General features: G+C 50.9%; 1 protein-coding gene across 1 annotated transcript in view; it reads right to left on the bottom strand.

Moving 5' to 3' along the window:
* Positions 1-1570: 1570 nt before the first annotated feature.
* LOC131212062 (furin-like protease 2) overlaps positions 1571-19061 on the bottom strand; it is an 89047-nt gene continuing 71556 nt past the window's right edge. Inside the window, exons 9-15 of the mRNA XM_058205788.1 lie at positions 16598-16754; positions 8437-8711; positions 6400-6676; positions 6132-6331; positions 5780-6058; positions 5451-5701; positions 1571-2031 (exon numbers count right to left, since the gene is read on the bottom strand). Coding sequence (XP_058061771.1) covers positions 1705-2031; positions 5451-5701; positions 5780-6058; positions 6132-6331; positions 6400-6676; positions 8437-8711; positions 16598-16754 — 1766 coding nt within the window. The 3' untranslated portion in view covers positions 1571-1704. The remainder of the gene's footprint in view (positions 2032-5450; positions 5702-5779; positions 6059-6131; positions 6332-6399; positions 6677-8436; positions 8712-16597; positions 16755-19061) is intronic.

Here is a 19061-nt window from a genome sequence, read left to right as displayed (position 1 = left end):
ATAATTTCTTACCTTTTTTTAACGGTCGATTTCTTTCGCACGGCGGCACTGGTTTCTTTCGCAGTTTCTCGTAATTAAGAGCAGCGGCGACGACGGTGGCGGCCATTTTGTGCACGTTGGGTTTGTTTCCGGTTGTGTGTTTTTTATTGTTTTTTTTTTACAAAAAAGGGTTTCCATTTATATCATGCCCTCCCTCCAGCGAGCATTATGCTCAACATCGTCCTCCGCTGCGGGGCGGCTCCATCGTGTGTTTGGGGAGGACTTGTTTTTCCTTCACTTCCGATGCCGCCCTACACGCTTTTCGCCCACGTTACTTTCGCGTTTCGCTATTTGGACTGCGCATTCGAATTTTGCGTCTTTTGTGTCCGGTGCCGGGGGTTCGTTTTGATTTCAGTGAGAGAATAAGTCTAGCAGCTCTGAGGATTTCGGGTTTTCACGGTGTCTCATCAGCCCTTCCCCCCGTAGTCGATGGTTCCGGTTTCCCGCGTTTTGTTTTAATTTGCTCGTGTTCCACCCCGTTGTTCCTGGTTTGCTCATACTCCAATGGTTTACGTTTTTTTATTTTAAATGGTTAAACTTAAAAAATAATTACATTAACCTAGGTACAACACCGTATCACCCCAGTTTCATTTTGTTTAGCTTGCGCATCCGGTTTGCGTCCGGTTTGCGTCCCATTTTCGGCCACACGCTCTAGTTCTCTGACCTCTCCTTCGAATGAATCCGTGCGCGTCCGAATGTTGGGTGAGGGTAGTATGTATGTTTTACTTTACACAATATCGAGTAATTTCGTTTTTTACGGGTGAACTCTCTTCTTCGGCGTTCGCTTCCAAGCTGGCTTCCATCTAGCTTCTTTCGCAGAGTGCCAATCTGTATCTCTCTCTCTACCGTTGCTCCTTTTCTAGTGGCGGTGGCCAGGCCGGAGGTTTAAAAAACGATTCTTTCCCGACTTTATTTTAGGTCTACGATTTCCAAGCACACCGAAAATCAATCGTTCTTTTTACAACAACTTGCGAACGAACTCGAACTTCTTCTCCCCAAAGCGTCGGCGCCCCTCTTTTAGATCGGCACCAGCCCCCCGAGAGGACCACGGCGTGCGCGCACAAGGCTAATCAAATAAAAATATGTATAGTTTAATATAACTCTCTATTTCAATATACGCATAACGCCATCATCGTGTATCAGATTCCTTCGCGCCGTTGCGCCGTTAATCGCTTCATTTGGATTCGGATTTCGATTCGGGTTCCCCACACACGCACACACACATGCTTCGCCGTTAGTTCTCTTCGTTAGGCACACACACACTACACAACACACGGAAACACACACACACTCAAATTTAGAATGATCAATCGGAGGTTGTTAGTGTTTTGTTTTTGTTACGAAAAGCCACACAGCAAAAAGCATAAATAAATCGCATAAAAGTGGAACAGAACGGGTGCCCCAAGAATCGGGACAGACCGCGGGCGAGCGAGAAGTGTCGAGTGTAACGACGATGGTAATTAAGATTGCACAATAAAAGGGGGGAGGGGCGGTGTGTTCCTGAGTTCCCATCACCGTAAAATGGGCCGCGCACACAACAAGCGAACCCGTAAACACTCTCGCATGCACACAACACATTCACACGTCTTCACAGGCACGCGACACTTCCGTTTCCGATCCGATCCGTAGAATAACCGCGGCTCGCTACTGCATCCTTAGGCGTGATTATGTCCGCGTGACGGCAGCGTACCGGAATGTCTGCTTGTCCCCCCGTCGGCCACTTGACGACGACCTCCGGCTGTCAAACCGTGCCTGCCGCCGTCGCTCGGTGCGGTCCCCACCGTCCTCCACTTCGTAATCCACCTCCTCCTGCTCGTCCTCGTCCTCGTCTTCCTCGTCGTCCTCGTCGTCGTCGGCGTTATTTACAATTGGTTCCAATAAATCATCGCCATCGGCCGGTATCGATATCCTGGTGGTGCTGGTGCCGCCCGGCGGTGGTTTCTTGCCTAATTTATTATACTTAATGCCAGTGTACATGGTTTGGCTACGTTTCTGCGCTCCCGTGTCCGTGTCCCGTGGATCGTCGTCGTCGTCGGTTGGTGTTTGTGTGGTTTCCGTTTCCGAGTGTCGAGCAAGGATGGGCCACAGCGAGCGAGAGCGAGAGAGAGAAAGAAAAAAGGCAAAATATTTAGAAATGGATCAACGAGAGCGAGAGAGTGGCCGCAGGAAGAGATGATAAATGATGCCAAACGAAGGATCGTGTGGTGGCGAGGAGTTGCTGTTTTAACCGAGCGCCGGACGAATGCGCGGTTGATAAACGATTTTTCTGAGTGTTTACGCGGCCCGCGCAATAAATTGGGACCGAAAATTGGTGGCGCGAAAAGAGGCAGCACCGATGTTTAATAATGCCGTGTTCGACCCTTTCTTCTCGAAGGGTTAAAGATTGTGTGGTGAGCTTTGTTAAAGATGTTCAGTATTAGTTGAGGGAAATTTAACGAATATGGAGCTTAAGTTTGGGTGGAGAAAAGGGGAATGAATCACAATAATATCTCAGCAAAAGAATGGCCAAAGAAGGCAGTTTTAATGGTGCTTTGAGTAGAAAAGGATTCACAAACAAAATCATTGGCTATTGAAGTGCAACAACCCAAACCGACGCAAACCAGAAAATCACCAAGAAGAAAAGTGAACCTCAAATGAAACGCAGGTCCAAGAGAGTCCACAGTAGTTTGACCCTATCGTCCACGAGCGATTAGAATTCAGGAGAAAAGGTGCTGCTTAGTCAACAAGACTCACAAGTGTCAGCGGACTACACACGATGGACGCATATCTGAGATCCAGCAGAATGTCTCGAAGCTGCCATAGTGATAGTCTCTCAGATGTCTAATAGGCCTCATAGTCTAATGTGTATGATAAAGTGGCAGCCTAGTCAAGATCAATGTTGGTGTCAGAAGTGGGATTCTGAAAAAAGGATTCTAATAAAAGGGACGGACATGTCTCAATCAAATTCGGAGCTGATGAAGGTGATATCCACAATGATCGCACAAGCGCTGAAGGCAGGAGGAAGGCATCAACGAAAGTCTACTCGTTCACCATGACGGAATATCGTTCAACAGAAGGAACATCCTTTGCAGACTCAACAACGCCCTGAAGTTCCTCGTCACACCACGGAGCCCGGAAGAAATCGGCTATAACGATTTGTGAACCATTCTTCTAAATCACTTCGATAGAGCAATATCATAGAGTCGATATTATTACGCTCGAAAAATCATGCATCAGATAGATAAGTTCGCCGCACAATTCACCCTACGGCTGAAGAAAGGACGCTGAGGGTAAGACGAAGTCATAGACAGAACTTGACAGAAGCCAGAAACGTTCACCGAGGCGTAGGAAATCGCACATACTCTTGAAGCGACCCCAAAACCCGTGAATAAAAGCCAACAAGCGGGCGTACTACGAAACGACTCACAAATTCGGCTACGAAGGCTGCTGGCGTTGCAGGCTGAAGTGATTGTCAAGCGTTTCCCGAAGGATGAACGATGGCTTAGCATTAATTTGAGATGCTATTAAAAAGGGCACACTGAAATGAGACCAACTCATGCACTTCGCCTTCAATTTTAGTTCAACTATTTGTTCCCGAAGCTTAAGCATATTTTTCTACTTGATCTTGATCATCAAAATCACGAAAGGGGGATTAGTTATGAATAATAAATTGAGTTCCAACTGCGACCATCATAAAGACAAACACAGTCGGAATTGTGTAGTAGATTTGATTGATGCGAAAACTTTCCGCAATTCCATGTCCGACCGAATTGGACTGAAAACAATTATCAAAGGCTCTGGGAACAAAAGGACTCACCTGTGCAAAATGAGCGAGAGCCATATTAAAATTCAAACATTGTGCTCACCCCGCTACTCGCTGTTTCAAGGCAGGTATCGGCCACTACAATGGCACCCCGCGTAAGCCCACACCCGCGGCCACCCAAACCAAAGAACAAAGATTGATTTTTAAACTTTTCTTCTAATGCCCAATCCCTTCTCCCGGCACTGTGTGTGTTGATTTGATAATTTATTTTACAGCCTTTCGCCCGAACCCCGCTCGGCCTCGACCTCGACGACGACCGGAACCGGTGTAATAAATAGCGGGCGGTACTCCCAATAGATTTCCGCGCGGTGTGCTGGTGTGGTTTGCGGTGCGGATTTTAATCAGCGCGGCCCAATGCGCGGCCTCGGCTCAAAGACGCTTTTAATGGAGCAGCGCCCCCATACCGGGTGCTGGGACGCTTTTCGATTACCTCGTTTAAAGTGAACCGGAAGGGCAGGCCCCCGGAGGACGCCGCTGCCGGTACGGTGCGCGTCGTCTTCCCAGGATCCGTGACGGCGGATAGAGGGTGTGAGCGAGAGAGTACGCCAGCGGGCGCGCGAAGAGTAAACATTCCTCGGCGGCGCCTGCCAGATATTCTTCAATTTCAGTGCCCGCCGGCGACCGGAAGCGGGCGGGGTTTAGGCGACAAATTGATTTGTGGTTTGGCGAGCAGGGAAGCCTCAAAGGTGCGTCGTCGTCGTCGCAGGAAGTCTCCCCTCCCGAGGGAGGATGAGCACTTCAAGGAGCGAGAAATTCACTTCGCTCGCTACGGCGCCTCGCTGTCGGGGTTAGCTCCGGTCCGATCCGGGAACCGGGGCCCTTGAAGTTGGCCACTCGCGCGCGCGCTCTCTCTCTCTCTCTCTCCCCCGGGGATTGTGGGGCAAGATTCCACCGCTGCAAGCCGCTTGCGCTCCTGCTTCTGTCAGATTTAATCATATTTTCGTTTAAAACAACTCCAGTTCCCCGGAGGCGATGTGTCCATGAGTGTGTGTGTGGCGTAATTGGATACCGAACTCCCCGGGAACGCCGGAAGCAATCGCGCAGCGATCGATCCTCGAACCAAAGGTGATGGAATTCATCGGCAAAAGGGGTTTCCGGGGCCGGGTGTTATGATTGGGATTTGATAAAATTCTTACGGGGACCTAGATTAACTTGCCGGATTACGAAGGATCCGGAAGGCCTCTCTTTGTTGGCAAACTAGAATTGATTGAACGCCATTTGTCGCGCCTTGAGCGAGGGACATCCTTCCCGATCAATCGCAACCCCGCCGATGGGGTTCATCGTTGTCTGATTAACGACACTCGTTAACCCGCTTCCGGATGGATTTGATTTTAATTACAATCAATTTGATTATTTCACCTTTTCCGTAAAGGATTACTTCCGAACACGATGGCCATTTATCTTCGAAAATGGAATGGATTAAAGTAACAAAACACGACGCCGTCGTCAATGGTTCTGGTCACAGCTAGCGATCGCCTAAAGTTATGCAATCCGTAGTACAAAACGATTGTTTGTCGGTTTGCCGTGATTCCTATTTTTTCCCCAGTTTCCCGGCATTAAATACTCTCCACGAAGGCCAAAAGGAGCTAGATTGGGGCCAGAAACTCACCTGTAAAACGGTAAATATCACTATAAACAGGGTAACAATCAGCAGGCAGCCGGACACGGCGACCACTGTTATCGTCGACATGGACGAGTTGGTTAGGAACTGCTTCCAGAAGTGGTGCAACCCACCGCCGTCACCGGCTGATGGCGGGGCATTCGGCCCCCCTCCTCCGTAGCTCTCGTCGCCGAACTGCAGCAACTGTTGCTCGGCTCCGACCCGCCGCTTACCGGCCGGCGATGCGTTGATGCAGCCACCTGGCGGCGGAGAAGCAGAGATTGAAAGACGGTAAGCAAACCGTTGCAAACGGTTGTGGTCCTAGTTTCCACCCTTACCGGTCGCTTTGTCGCAGTGGCAGCAGCTCTGATCGTCGGGCGAAGCGTCCGCCGCACAGCAAGGCACACATTGATGGTTGAGTCGATCGAGGTGCAGCGGGAAGGGGCAGGTGAGGCAGGAGTACTGGCCGGGCCCGCTGCACGTCCGGCACGACTCGTGGCACGTTTTGCACGTCTGCGTCGGCGGATCGTAGTACTGCGACGAGAGGCAATCGATGCAGAGCCCGTTCTGCAGCATGCTGTGCGCCGGACAGGAGGTGCACGCCAACGGACCGGCACCTGCGGGTACACGAGAGCAAGGAAGCGAGGTCAAATGGCTGTACTTTGCGCGGACACCGCACCGGACACTTACCGTTACAGGTCTTGCAGTAATGATGGCACCGCTGGCAACCGAACTTGGTCTTGAAGAAACCCTCCGGGCACTCGGGGAAACACTCGCCGCCGGCCAGCTGCCAGCCCTCCGGGCACTGGACGCACTGGTTGCGCCGTGGGCCGCTGCACGTGTGGCAGCTCAGGTAGCACTTGGCGCACGTGCCCCGATCGCTGTAGTATCTACAAGAGTGACAGACGACGGCGTTAAAGGACATCTTTCAATCGGAGAGGAAGCTTCAGCTTCTTACCCATCGGCGCAGGTCGTTCGGCACTCGCCACTCTGCAGCTGCAGACCCCGCATGCAGGCCGTGCAGTTCATCCGCGACACGCACTGGGTGCAGGTGTGCAGACACTTGGCGCACACGCCCACCTCCATGTAGTAGCCGTCGTCGCACACGTTGACACACCGCTGGCCCTGCAGCAGCAGGTTGGAGGTGCACGTCAGACAGTCGTTCTCCGTCGGCCCGGTGCACGTCTCACACGTCGAATGGCACGGATGGCAGTGGCCGTTCTCGAAGTACTCCGCTGTGAAGTAGAAAGGGGTTCCATTAATCGATCGATTAATTTATTCGTTACCAATTTTTGAACCTCGAATAACGCGTTACAATCAAGAGTCCATTCCGTCCGAAATGTAACGGATTGCAATCAGAAAGACTTTTTCCATCGTTTAGAGCAAAAAGTACAATTTAATTCGCAGCGAATAATGGGCGCTCCGAGAGCACTGGGAAAAAGCCCGCGCATTTTACGTGCATCAGTTAGCAAAAGCTCGGTGGCGCGCATCAGTTCGTAAATGACAGTTTACAATCTTTGCCTCGGCTCCTCGGCACCGGCAGAGAGAGGATTCGCTCAACCTCGATGAGATTTGACCCGACTCTGGCCCAGTCTGGCGGTGGCGCCGGCGACTGACATTTGATTCCGCCGACGGCGAATGTCATCCTCGGTTAGATGAATGCTGCGAGCCAGCCAGCCAGTGCTATAACGCTTCAATTACGGGGAAACGCATCGTTGCACCGAATCATCAGCAGCAACAGCAGCAGCCACGTCGGCAGCGATACGGCCATTCGCCTAACGAGCATAAATTTACAGTCCGGCGCATTAATCGTGGCAGCGCGCGCGTTAGCCTCGATTCGCTTGGTTGTTTTTCGCATCCAGCCCGGGCCCGGACCCGGCCCGGGCTGCTTTCGCATTGTAATCTTCGCGCGTTCGATGCTGCGCACGGGCAGATGTAGGCCATCCTTCTTGTGCTACAGTATAAACTATTAAATAAATTCTATTACACAGCGCCGCGGAGGCGCGCCCTTTTGGTGGGTCGGGGCTCTGGCACGGCGAATCGGAAGCGCGCCCATTGTGGGCTGATACGTAATCGTGATTGCGCTTAAGGCAAGCGTACACACCCGTCGGCCGGCCGATAATGAAGCGAAACTTCCTTCTTCCGGCTGCGGATGTGTGTGGTGGGGCATGGAAAAAAAGGTCGGCCGTCGGAAGCGCGTCGTCTGATGGTCATTTTATTGCTACGGCGCGATGGAACGCACCGGCGCGCCTCTAATGAGATATGGATTATGACCTCGAGACAATGCCGATTGCTCATCCGTAGTAGCACTGAGAGTAAATTTGGAGCTTATGATTCAAACTTCGTTAAAGCCATTTCTTCCTTGTTCGCTTTCGTACCGCGAAAGCATGACGAGGCGGTCATCGCCAGGAAAAGCTAACCCAGCTTTTTGTGAGCCGCGTCGTTTTTACGCCCATCGATTGCAGCCCCATTTATTGTGCCGGAAGCGCAGCCGTTCGAAGTGTGCCATCATGTATGCACTTTTACGGCAACGAATCGAATGGAGTGCGAGAAAAAGCATCGGCCACCGGGCCAGTGGGTGAGACTGGGCACTTTTCTCTCCCCCACGGGGAAAATGGCCCAGCGGTCGTCGTCCTCGTCGTTGGCTGATAGTGATCGACACCATTTACTTTTATCACGCAACTTAAACGGATGCACCGTGCACTCCGGGCGGACGATCGGTGGAGAATGTTTTAAAATTAGAATCCATTATTGGAACCATTTAGTGCCGGGTGTCGGCGGCAGTGGCTGGACAAAATGGTGGGATTTTTTCCCTCCACTCTCCTCAGTTGGTGTGTGCAAGGTGCCAATCATCAGCGGCTGTCGGGCGGCTGTCGGGAGCCGGAGCTTTCGATTAACGTTTTGTTGAGGACGACGACGGGTCAAAAAAAGGAATGGGTGAATTCACGATAATTGTACAACCATTTGTGCGCTTCACCACCGCACACACACTTACACTCGTCACAGTTGTTGTTGCCGTTGGCAATGCATTTCCCCTTCCGGTTCATGGTCCAGTGGTCGTGGCACGTGAGGCAGACGGCACCGTTGCTGCAGGTGGCACAGCCGTGCGGACAGCCGATGCACTCGTGACGCTTCTTGTCCCCGTAGTAGCCGTCCGGGCAGCTGTTCAGGCAGCGGCCTTCGTGCGCGAATCGGCCACCCCGGCACAGGATGCACTGGCTCTCGGACGATCCGTTGCACGTGGCACAGGAAGGATGGCAATCGGCGCAGCTGTAAATGGACGGGAAAGAGAGAGAGAGAGAGTTTATTGTAAACGATAGAATGCACACACTCGCCATTTAACCGGTACCGGTCGATGGAAAAATGTTTAATTTGACTATAAACCGATATCGGAACGCTATTGCGTTTACTTCGCGAATTGTTAAATCTCGACAATGGTTGCCACAGGCTACTGTGGTTGCCATGGCAACACATTAGCACATGAACCGGATCGTGATGAACCGGTTCGAGATCTGCTGTCGCTTTCGTTTCAAATTAATCGGTTTTGGGTCCGTTTCTTTTTAATATCATAAAATGTTTTCAATAAACTAAGGTCCTGGCAGGGATGGTTCCGTGCAATTTTGGGTAGAAAAGCGTTCCGAGCATCTTCTCGTCGTAGAGCACACTCCGGTGTAAGATTGTAACGCCGAATGCTGGAACCTCAGCCAGCAGCAGCACTCCGCGGCGGCCAGGGCACTTTAACGATCGCCAGATGTGGCGATAAAATTTAACAACGAAACAAAGCACACATGCACCCTGCGCCGGCAACGACGGAAAATTCTAATGCCATCGCCAAGTACCAGGGTGCCACCGCTGGGCTGGGCCGGGGCTAGGGGACCAGGGCTTTTGGGGGTCGGTCCAGGAATAAAATGAAACAGTAGGAAGCACTTAAATACAGATAGAATTTTTATGTACACCTCAAGCAGCATAAATTATGCAGACCGCTCCAGCACACCGAGCACACATGAAAAAGGGCCACATGAATTATATCCTTAGCCGTGGCTGCGATGGCTCTCTCTCTCTCTCTTTCACTGTTGGCAAGGAGCGGTGAAATTGACTTTTCACCGCTAGACCACACAGACACACTTACGGATGGCAACCAAGAGCTTCCTCGGTTACCTGGAGGACCAGCAGGACGCCGTCGTAGTCCAGGAGACTCTAACTTGTCGCAGGAATTTTCCGGCAAAATTGCACCCACAGGCCACCCTCCTCGGTCTCATTGCACGCAATTGTTAAGAGCTCGTACGGTCCTGGCCCGGCGTGAAATTCTTCGGTTCCTCGCACGGGAGAGGCACACCCAACCCACACGAGAAGGGGGGCCGAAGCCGAGCAGCAGCAGCAGCATGTGTCATATGATAATGAAATAAGCGAAAATATGAGCCCAACTCGCTCGTTACGGGTTACGCCTAGTTCACCTTCCCACCGTTCCCAGCGGGACAGCGCCGGAAGTTGCGTCACCGTGCGCCACCAGGCGTCTCCATCTCGCTCGTTGGTGTGCCGTGCCGTGTCTCGCTCGTAAATTCCTTCCGCTGGCAGGCAGGCAGGCAGGCAGGTGTGTCTCTTTTACGAAGCACCACCTTCGTGTGTCCCCACGCCACTCCTCAGATGACAGCAGATTGCGATAAATAATCGTAAAAAAATATGAAGTGACAGATAATATTTGTGCTGTTGCGCGCGGCGCGCGACGTTTGCTGGACACCGCGCCGCCCCCCCAAGGTCGGAAGGAAGCTCCGTTGCCGGTGTCACTCAGGCCGCTGCAGAGCTGACTTTTCGCTCCTGGCGAATCCCTCTCCGAGTGAGTGCAAGAAGCGTGAAATTTTATTTTCAATTTTTATGACCCCACGTCGCCCGTGGGTGCCTGGCGGACGACAAGGAAGTCACGGCGCACAGGGCAGGACATTTTTTTTCTCATCCCAAGCGAAGGAGGGTTCTTTGGTGGCCGCCCGAGGGCGTCCATTAGCCCACTTCCCGGCGACACACGGTAGCAGCAGCGCCAGGCAAGGGTCTCGAGTTTGACGCGAAAAAGCGCATTTGGTGCGCAACATTAACGCCAGCTGGGCGCTTCTGGCTCCGGTGTGGTGTGTGGAAGGGAACCACAGGAGCCAGGAGCCAGCTGCGAGATGAAGTTGAACAATGTTAAATGTGCTGTCCATCGAGGGCAAACATTGTGTGCAGTAGCGTCCTCCCTGAGGGAGTACTTTACGGATGACGCTTTGGCCGATGCATTCTGTGGGTTTTTGAGTCGAACGTGAAGCATCCAAAAAAAAGGTGGCGAGAATCTCTGCCCGAAACGAGATGTCTTGTGTAGGAATATTCGCGATCAAATCCAAAGAAATGTTTGGGTGATCAGACTAAGACTTTAAGATTGGATGATGATGGGGATCGGACTCACGGAATCGGAATCATGGAATCGGGATCACGCTACAAAATAAGGCACGAAAAGTTGAATTTAACTGATTGTTGAATCGAACTTAATCGAGTTCTTGGACTTGAGGTTCGGAAGGTTCACTCGAAGGGACTTTATTTGCCGAGTTCGGGCGTTCTCAATCTAATTTTCAGTCACAATCGAAAGTTTCCTTTTCTTTGATGTTTTGTTTTCATCAATAAACAATACGAAACACCTAAAGAAGCAAACTGCTACTTGGTGGATAGTCAAAAATGCCAAAAGACTTAGATAAGGCGTGAATTTAAAGATAAAAGTTTAACGGTGGTTTAGCATCGTATTCAATTTTCTCGTATTTTCTGGTCTGTCCTTCTATCTCCTTTTTAAACATCGTCGGGCGCTCCAGCGGCGATGTTTCCGTGACTGTCAAACGTAATAAATAAAGTGTTACGTGTTTGTTTACGACACCCGTGATGGCTGAAAGCCAACCCCGGCTGTGAAAGATTAGAAACATTCAAATAAGCCGAATGAGCGATGCTGAGCCATATTTTTTCCACAACTATAGCTGGAGAATGCGAACAAATTTGATGCAAACGAAACCATAACTGGCAACAGAATGGACAAACAACCCACTGTGGGCTCCGTGAGCCAATCAACGACTTCAGACGCCCGACCAGAATCCAGACAGAGACGAAAACGGGGAGTTGAGGCGAAACAAATGATTGAAAACTGTTCGACAAGCCACTAAAAAGCAATAAATTATCCTTTCATTGGGCGAATCGGTGTTGTTTTTGTGACCCGTTCTCGAAAGTCTTGTCAAGAGCCATCGTCGTCGTCGTCGTCGTCCTAGATGAATGCCAAATGAATGAATGTTAACGACAACGACACGGAATCATCAGTCGTTGCCCATCGTCGCATCATCGAATCGTCGTCCCTTGCTGTCGTCGTTGTCGTGGGAAGTATTCTTCAAACAAATATTTTGCATCAAACCCGTCCCGGTCCGTCCGCGCGAATGGTTATTTGCCAGCCAGTTTGTACAGTTTGCTTTTGAAACTTTTATGCTCCGAGCTCCGTCGGCGAAGAAGAAACGGTGAACGGATCCCCTTTGAACGCCGTCTCTGTTAGTGGCCGCCGCCTTTCAGACGGGAAAGCCCTCGGAGGACCTCGGTTACACAGCTGCAGATAACGTCGATTCGTGTTTGTGGTTTTATTTTTCCACCCGCTTTTTAGCGCTTTTCCTTCACAACCCAACTACGGAGCGAGAGGGTATCGGGAAAAAATGCCACAAAAGCAATTGGCCGATCAGCGACAGCGACGACCCGGCGAGAGAGCGGAATTGGTTTGCTAAAATAATATTATTTCACCCGGTTCTTTGTCCAGCGCGAATAAACCGCGCGTTTCCGGTTTTTCTCCGGTGCCGTTGACAGGCAGCGATCGCAGCGCCGAACATCGCTAACGGATGGGCCAACCAGCACAGTGACACAACAAAAGGATTCGAGAAACGAATCGATCCGGGGCAGGTTACACACATACAGCGACGCGCAACGACTGCTGACGCGGACGGAAAAATCGACAACGAGGAATCAGCGCTTTTCAGCCACAATACAATGTTTGGACATTGTGTTGTGTCTTCGGGTCAACGAAGTGAAGAAGAACGCCCCGCAGGGCCCCGTCCGTAGTAAGGCGAACGAAAATTGGCACAGCGTCAAACCGTTTTCGAACCAGCGCCGTCCATTTCCGGGCTTTCCTTTTTTACTTTTCGTTTGCCACAAAAATCGCCCTTTCGCCTTCTCAATGATAATCCGCGAATGACTCCCCAGGGGGAATAAATGGGGGGCCAAAAGTGAACAAAGTGGTGTGCGTTAAGGGCGCCCGCGACCTCACGGATTGTCGGAGGGCCACGATTCTTCGATAGTTGCCAGCCCGTGGTTGGGAAAATAAATATGACGAATTCAATCGAGCGCCGCCCCTAATGGAACATCCGGCCGTCCGGTGACCATAGCCATAGCACCGAACCGCACCAGCACCAGGATCGTAACAAACGCCGAACTCCGGCCAATTTGGCATTCAACAATCTGGCGCGAAATGGTCACAAAAGCTCGATAATGCTCGTCGATTGGCATCGAAGGGGGTCCCGCGAAAGCGTAAACGGGATCCATTGGGATTAAACATTCAAACTCAATCCACCCTTCGCGTGGAGCGGGGCTTTACAACGGGACGGACGGATGGGTTAATCCGATAGCGGTGCGAAGATTAGGAGTCCGGGTTAAAGTTTCTGCCACGGGATGAGCCTCTTTAAGTTTGTTACTTATTTGATAGGGGTTTTTGGAAATATGGTAGTTCTTTAATTTTTGATGTTTTGGAAACCTTCGTTAAAATTCACGTAACATTCGCTGCCCAAAACGAACGTTAGCGTTAACGATCTTCTGTAATTAGGCAATGTATAAACAAATGTTAGGTGCTCAGCAGCGACGGACTAGCGTCGTTCCCGCTTTCTATTTCATCACCCCGTGTCTAGGGCTTTCGCCGGTCTCCCTTCGGAGTTTTCTAGGCTTTTGCTATGGTTTGGAATGGATGAATGGCATTAGCTGCTGTCTTAAAATAAATCGCCATCGACAATTACGGCGGCTCCTTCTTCGAGGGCCGAAAGAAAAGAAAAATGGTCCGATGATGCCGTCAGACTAAATCCACACTAAATAGTCTCTCGCTTTGGGTGCATTGGCTTCTCTTGCACGGCGTGTGGATTTTCCGAGCCCCAAATACGACAATTCTGCTTATTAATATAACCACCGAGATGGAAATGAGCTTTTAAAATTTCATACAGTTTGAGTTGAAGCCTCACGCATTTTGGAATTAAGTTTGACGTTTTAAAAATCAAGTAATCGGTTGTTTAAAATCCAAACGCTTGATGGATCGACCTATAGTATCAATGAATGGTCGGTGATTTGGGAAAAGGTGAAGCCCAATCCATCAGTCTATCCCTTAACAATCTGTTCCATAGTAATTAGAGTAATAGTCTGTAGAGTCACAATGTTGTAACAATGAATGCTACTCTCACTGCTCGTTATCATTTGCAGACTAAAATAAACGAAATGTCACATCGGACTTCCCCTGCTTTGTTTTTTTCTAACATTCGTTGTTTTATCCCAAATTAACGTAGTTCAACTAACAGTTTTACAGGGTGCGATTGAAAAGTAATGAGCCTTCCCGCGCGGAGCGTCCGACAAGCGACCAACCGAATCGGCTGGTGGGGGAAAATGTAGGTTGGACCTTCCCCTTCCACGGGAAACCGATCCCAGTTCACTGGCAACAGCGGTGCAGTCAACATCGCTCCGCGCGTGAAAGTTGTTTTAAAAGTGTGTTAGGATTTTGCAGTGACGAAAACGTTACTCGATCAAATTTTGCGTAAAGCTGAACAAAACGAGTACCGAAACCATTGGGCTACTCAAGGAGGCTTACTGGGACCAATCTCTGTCCAGTGCCCAGGTAAAACGGTGGCACAAGTTGTTCAAGGAAGGCCGGGAGGACGTCGAAGACGAACAGCGATCTGGAAGGCCTTCGACGACGCAAACAGACGAAGATGTGAACCGGGTTCATGATTTTTTGAACATTGACCGTCGTGCTAGTCTGCGTGAGATCAGTGAAGAGTTCCTGTGAAGAGTGAAGTGCTCTTTCGGCTGAAAACCGCGTCGCCCGGGTTCGGCCCGACCTCGTCAACAATTGGACCCTTCATCACGACAATGCGCCGGCGCACACCGCCTTCCTTTGCACCTCTGCACTGGCTAAGATGGGGGTTCCGGTGCTTCCCCACCCTCCCTATAGCCCAGACCTGCCCCCCCCGGACTTTTTCTTGTTCCCGCTCGTGAAAAGGAAGCTGAAGGGAAGGCGTTTCGACTCCATCGAGGCGATCCAAAAAGCTGTGACAGCCGAATTGAACGCGATTCCGGCGGATGAGTTTAAAAAATGTTTCCTGCAGTGGAAGAACCGCTACCAGCGGTGTATTGACGCTCAAGGGTCCTATTTTGAAGAATATTAGTGGTGTAAGCCAAAAGGTTTAATAAAACTGCTTAAAAAATATAAGGCTCATTACTTTTCAATCACACCCTGTATGCTTTCCACAGCAACAAAATGGTCTCCTAACCTGGTCAATCCATCACGGGCCGGAAACAACGGCGTGCGGGGCGCACCCCCCTTGGGACGATTGTTTCAATCGCTTCCGATAAGCTACCCGTCCGCCACGTGGATGCTGCTGAGTCGCCAGATGACACACGGAAGGGCCGGGACGTTAAAACCAAACGACGTGCCGCTGACACTTGTTTATTGGGTGTAGCGTAAGCATTATTTTTACAATCGTTACACCTTCTCTCTCTCTCTCTCTCCGAAATAAAATGAGGTGTCAAAGCATCCTCTCGTCCTCCCCAATGACGACGGGAAAGAAGGAGCACACGGTCGACCCCGGAACAAGTTCCATCACACGCGTTCCACTTTTGTCGGCGACGGGCGGGACACACAATGGTGCAATAAAATTTTATTCATAAAATAATCGAAACATTTTCCCCCGAAGAGCAATTGACGAGAAACGGAACCCACCCGTCGGAGTCGGGCGACCCCGACGTAGGTCGTCGGTTGTAGCAGTGTGGCCTGACCGGAAGGAGAAAATAAGTGAACGAAAAATTTCATCGAACTCAGAATTCGGATCGGAACGAAAAACGAACCCAAGGCACACCAGGAGTGAAGTGGAACGTCTTGAACGGAATATTAAATGATTGCTTATCTTGTTTTCAATTTGCCGTTCCTGGATTGTCCCCCCAATTGGCAAAACCCACAACTAGTGCGCGTCTTCTTGTGGTCCACTTTCCGAAGCGGACTCTGTCAGCACCGGTTCCCGATAATCGTGTGCAAATTTAGAAGAATCGTCACCGGTAGATGTCGGTGGTGCTGTTTACACGCTGTTGAACAACGTCCTAATGCCGGGGCCAATGAACAGAGGCGCGCGTCCTAATGAATATAGAATGCGATCGATTTGGCTCGAGAAGCCAGACCGAGTAGGGCTTCGATAGGGGCAAAGACAAACATCGAACACCGTCGTAGGCCAGAAACTTGGCAGACACCAGAGCGCAAAGCTACGCCGGGTGCGGATTACGGGCGAATCCTTGGGCGCTACCTGAGAAGGAGGTGTGTTCAATCGAAGAGACCGGACGCCCGGACAGAGAGTGTCAGGCCCCGTTTTGTTTACACATAGAGATGAAGACATCGCTCTTCAGTGCCCACTCACTTCGGACGGGGTTATGTGCTAATACCGAAAAGTAATACTTGTTGTAACTTGCCGGCCGGCCGGCCGGCCTGTGCGTACACGGCAGGTTCTTATGGCTACTTGGAAATTCTGTCCAGGACCACTACCTGTCGGTCGGTTCACCGCCCATCGGACTCGGTGTGTTGTGGGCAAAAAATACAACACGTTAGGTGGGCGCAATACTTTTACCGCCGAACTCCGGAGCTGCTTAAGTCCTAGAGATTAGAGACTTCCCGGAGGCGGACGACCACAACAAACCACCCTGCTGCTGGGCGCTACACACTCCAAATATTATTGTAGTCAACGCTGTCTCTAGCTCCGGACCGAGACCCGAGACCACGTGCGGTTGCCGCTGTGTTGTTCAACACGGATGTGTCCGACACGCTCTCGACCGCCGGAGTTGGAAACAACCGAGAGCCGAGCCCAACGCCATATACTTACTTGTAATCCTCCGTTTCGTAGGTGTTCTTCGGGCAGGCGGCGTAGCATCGGTGCTCATGCATAACTAAATGATGATCACAGCTCGTGCAGTAATCGGGCCGGTCCTGGCAGGATGCACAGTTCGCTTCGCACGGCACACACGTTCGATTATCGTAGTCTATGGCAAGAGAGAGAGAGAGATGGTTAGTTAACTGTACACCGGGTCCAACGCCAGATTTTGGGGTGGCAGCTTCGTTAAAGTAAACAGTGTTAAATTAAAGCAAATGACCAACTTGCTCCACGGGTCCAGTTTTCGTTCGAACGTCAGCAGATTTGACGCAAGCAGCAAGCAAAGTTTTAGCATCAAAAATATGTTCTCAACCAACAACAACGGTGTGTTTGTGTGCGAAGAACCCGGATCTATCAGGCGGTCCACAGTGAGGCTAGTTTTTCCTGTTCCCGGTGTGGCCACCGGTAAACTTCTACTGTCTGTCTGCCGGTCACATTCGGGTCGGCCACAGATGTGATATGATAATTGAATTTGCGTGCCACTGACGGAGGTTGGCCTTCTTGTTGTTCCGGGCTGCTTACGAATCCGCCTACGAACCGAACCGGGAGAGATCAAAGACAGTTTTCACTGCTAATTTCCTTCGCTGTCATTATCACACACCCAAACGATTTCGATTTCGTGTTACGCCAGCTATGGCGTGGAACCCGTGGCGGAGTCCCTTCAAAGGTAAATAAAATCCTTCGTGAAACGCCAACGCCACCCAGTGACTTTCGGGGGAACAATGGGCTCGAATTTCGGTTGGCTCCACGCCGAAAAGTGCGTCTAGGCCATCGCGGAATTGAATTGGAAAGTTGGGCCGTGGTAATGGTGGTGACGCTTAAGCGCAGCATGTGTTGGGGGATTCGTTGGTGGGTTTACAAGTAACGAAGCGACTTCTGTGGCAAAAAATAAAGGCACTTTTGGGTATTTGCTAAGCTCAAGAGGTTGTTCCGAGGGCACTTTTTAGAGTCACCAGTTGAGACAGGGAGTCGAAACGATGAATGTGCTGAAGGCCATACCTCAAACAGAACTTTACGGACCGACCTTCGGAGCTTTTCGATATTTTGGACAGAAGAATTATAGGAATAAAAGTGTACGTCTTTAAATATCACAAAAGTTGTTGGTAGCTAGCTGAGAGCTCACTCACTGACTTATTGACTGTCGCCGATGGCGCGTTTGAAGTACCCGGGGAACGGAGCGTTTCTTAACGATTCCAAAACCATCGCTCCTAATGGGGCTCGACGCACTGGAACAATTACTGGAAATTCAACCGCCACCAGAGCTCTGGCGGATCAGGTACACCGTCGTTCTCGGAAGCAACAAGTATAACCGCTAACTGTTTGTTTGCGGATTAAAAATTGCTACGCAGAGCGGCGCGTCTTTAGGCGAGACCAAACACAAACATTCTCGAAGCCACGCGCCACGCTCCTCTATGGAGCGGCCTGCGGCAGCACTTAGTATTTGCCCGACCCAACCGACCGACCGACCGTCTTCCGTAGCATTAGGAAATCAGGGCGCCTGGCGCACGGAGCAGGACGAACATCAAACATCGTTACGCGTGTGTCTGTGGGGTGTAGAAAAATCACCGCACAGAAAACAAACACCAAGGGACACGGAGCACGGAGATCGGGGCCAAGGCCAAGCTTTCGAAAGGCGCAAACATTGTAGGCTGCCGCCGCCAGCCAATCAAATAGTGTCCCTTCGCCTTCGTGCGGCGAGCATTAAAATTAATAATTATAAATGACAAACAAACATAATTAAAACAAATTACAGCGCAGTGTTCGCATCGCAGTGATCATCTTCCGAACCGGGCACGGAACGGGGGAATTAGTGGCCTCGAGTCCCCCCACCGGCACCATGTTGTGTTTGTTGACTCAACGCACACCGCGGCCAAAGCTGAGCCGAAGAACATACTCTCCTACCCCGGAGGCACCTCGCGCATCTAGCCATCCAATCACGTCCTCGGGGGGGATTCCTTTTTCCGGGTGCCGAGCGAATGGAAAATCTGGCTCCATCGCTCTCTTTCTCGCGCGGACCCTGGCTCTGACCCGGGCCTTGTTCGGAAGTATTCGGCTTTAAATTTATACACTTCGACCCACCCGTCCTTGGACCCGGGTTTCCCGGGAGCGACAAATTCACTTTGAACGCTGCGCGTGCTTTCGGCCTCGTCTGAGAATTTCCCCAAAACCCAAACTCGGGTACTAGTACCCGTGAGGGTGCTGCGGCCGCGGGGGTTGAGATATTCAGAACACGACAAACATTTCTCGAGTTTCGCGTTCCGTTCATCGTGTTTGGCCTCATATTGTGTATTGTTGCACCGAGCCTCCCACCGAGCGGTTGTTTGAGTGTACCCCGGCATTCCTGACACCAACGGACGGTGTTTCATAATTAAATCGGCGGGCTGAGGCTAATCGATTTGTCGGAGCCGCCCGGGCC

This window comes from Anopheles bellator, chromosome 2 (genome assembly GCF_943735745.2).
Source record: "Anopheles bellator chromosome 2, idAnoBellAS_SP24_06.2, whole genome shotgun sequence".
Taxonomy (NCBI): Eukaryota; Metazoa; Arthropoda; class Insecta; order Diptera; family Culicidae; genus Anopheles; species Anopheles bellator.
This window is presented reverse-complemented; position numbering and strand designations above follow the sequence as displayed.